The sequence below is a fragment of the Phaethon lepturus genome, unplaced genomic scaffold (assembly GCF_000687285.1).
Source record: "Phaethon lepturus isolate BGI_N335 unplaced genomic scaffold, ASM68728v1 scaffold43038, whole genome shotgun sequence".
Classification (NCBI taxonomy): domain Eukaryota; kingdom Metazoa; phylum Chordata; class Aves; order Phaethontiformes; family Phaethontidae; genus Phaethon; species Phaethon lepturus.
In genome coordinates, this window is record NW_010557677.1 from 12439 (window position 1) to 12812 (window position 374).

The 374-nt window shown below is 47.1% G+C and overlaps 1 protein-coding gene across 1 annotated transcript in view; it reads left to right on the forward strand.

Annotated features, from left to right (window-relative positions):
* EVPL (envoplakin) overlaps nucleotides 1-374 on the forward strand; it is a 25079-nt gene that overhangs the window by 10501 nt on the left and 14204 nt on the right. The window contains exon 8 of the mRNA XM_010292823.1: nucleotides 264-371. Within this exon, the coding sequence (XP_010291125.1) occupies nucleotides 264-371 (108 nt within the window). The remainder of the gene's footprint in view (nucleotides 1-263; nucleotides 372-374) is intronic.

Consider the following 374-nt stretch of genomic DNA (forward strand, 5'->3'; position numbering starts at 1 on the left):
CCAGTGACTGCTACATACTGGGACCAGGAAGAAGAGAGAGATAATTGCTTAGGAAAATGCTCTTTGGATGAGCGCCCTGATGCTTTCTGAGGCCCAAGCGTATCTAATTTGTTTTAGCTTTGCCTAGCCTCTTCTTTTTTTAAAAACAAACAAACAAACAAGCATGCCTATGCTTTGGGAGCCTTTTCTCTGCTACATGGGGTTTGGTGCCCCAGGAGACCACTCCATGCTCCCACTGTCATGAAGTTTCTCTTCCCCTTCAGGACTTCAAGTCCAATGAGCTGCTCAGCCAGGAAGAGTTTGTGAACCATCTTCAGGACGATGGGGATAGGATGATTGAGCTAAAGCACCCAGCTGTCAAGCCTATCCAGGTA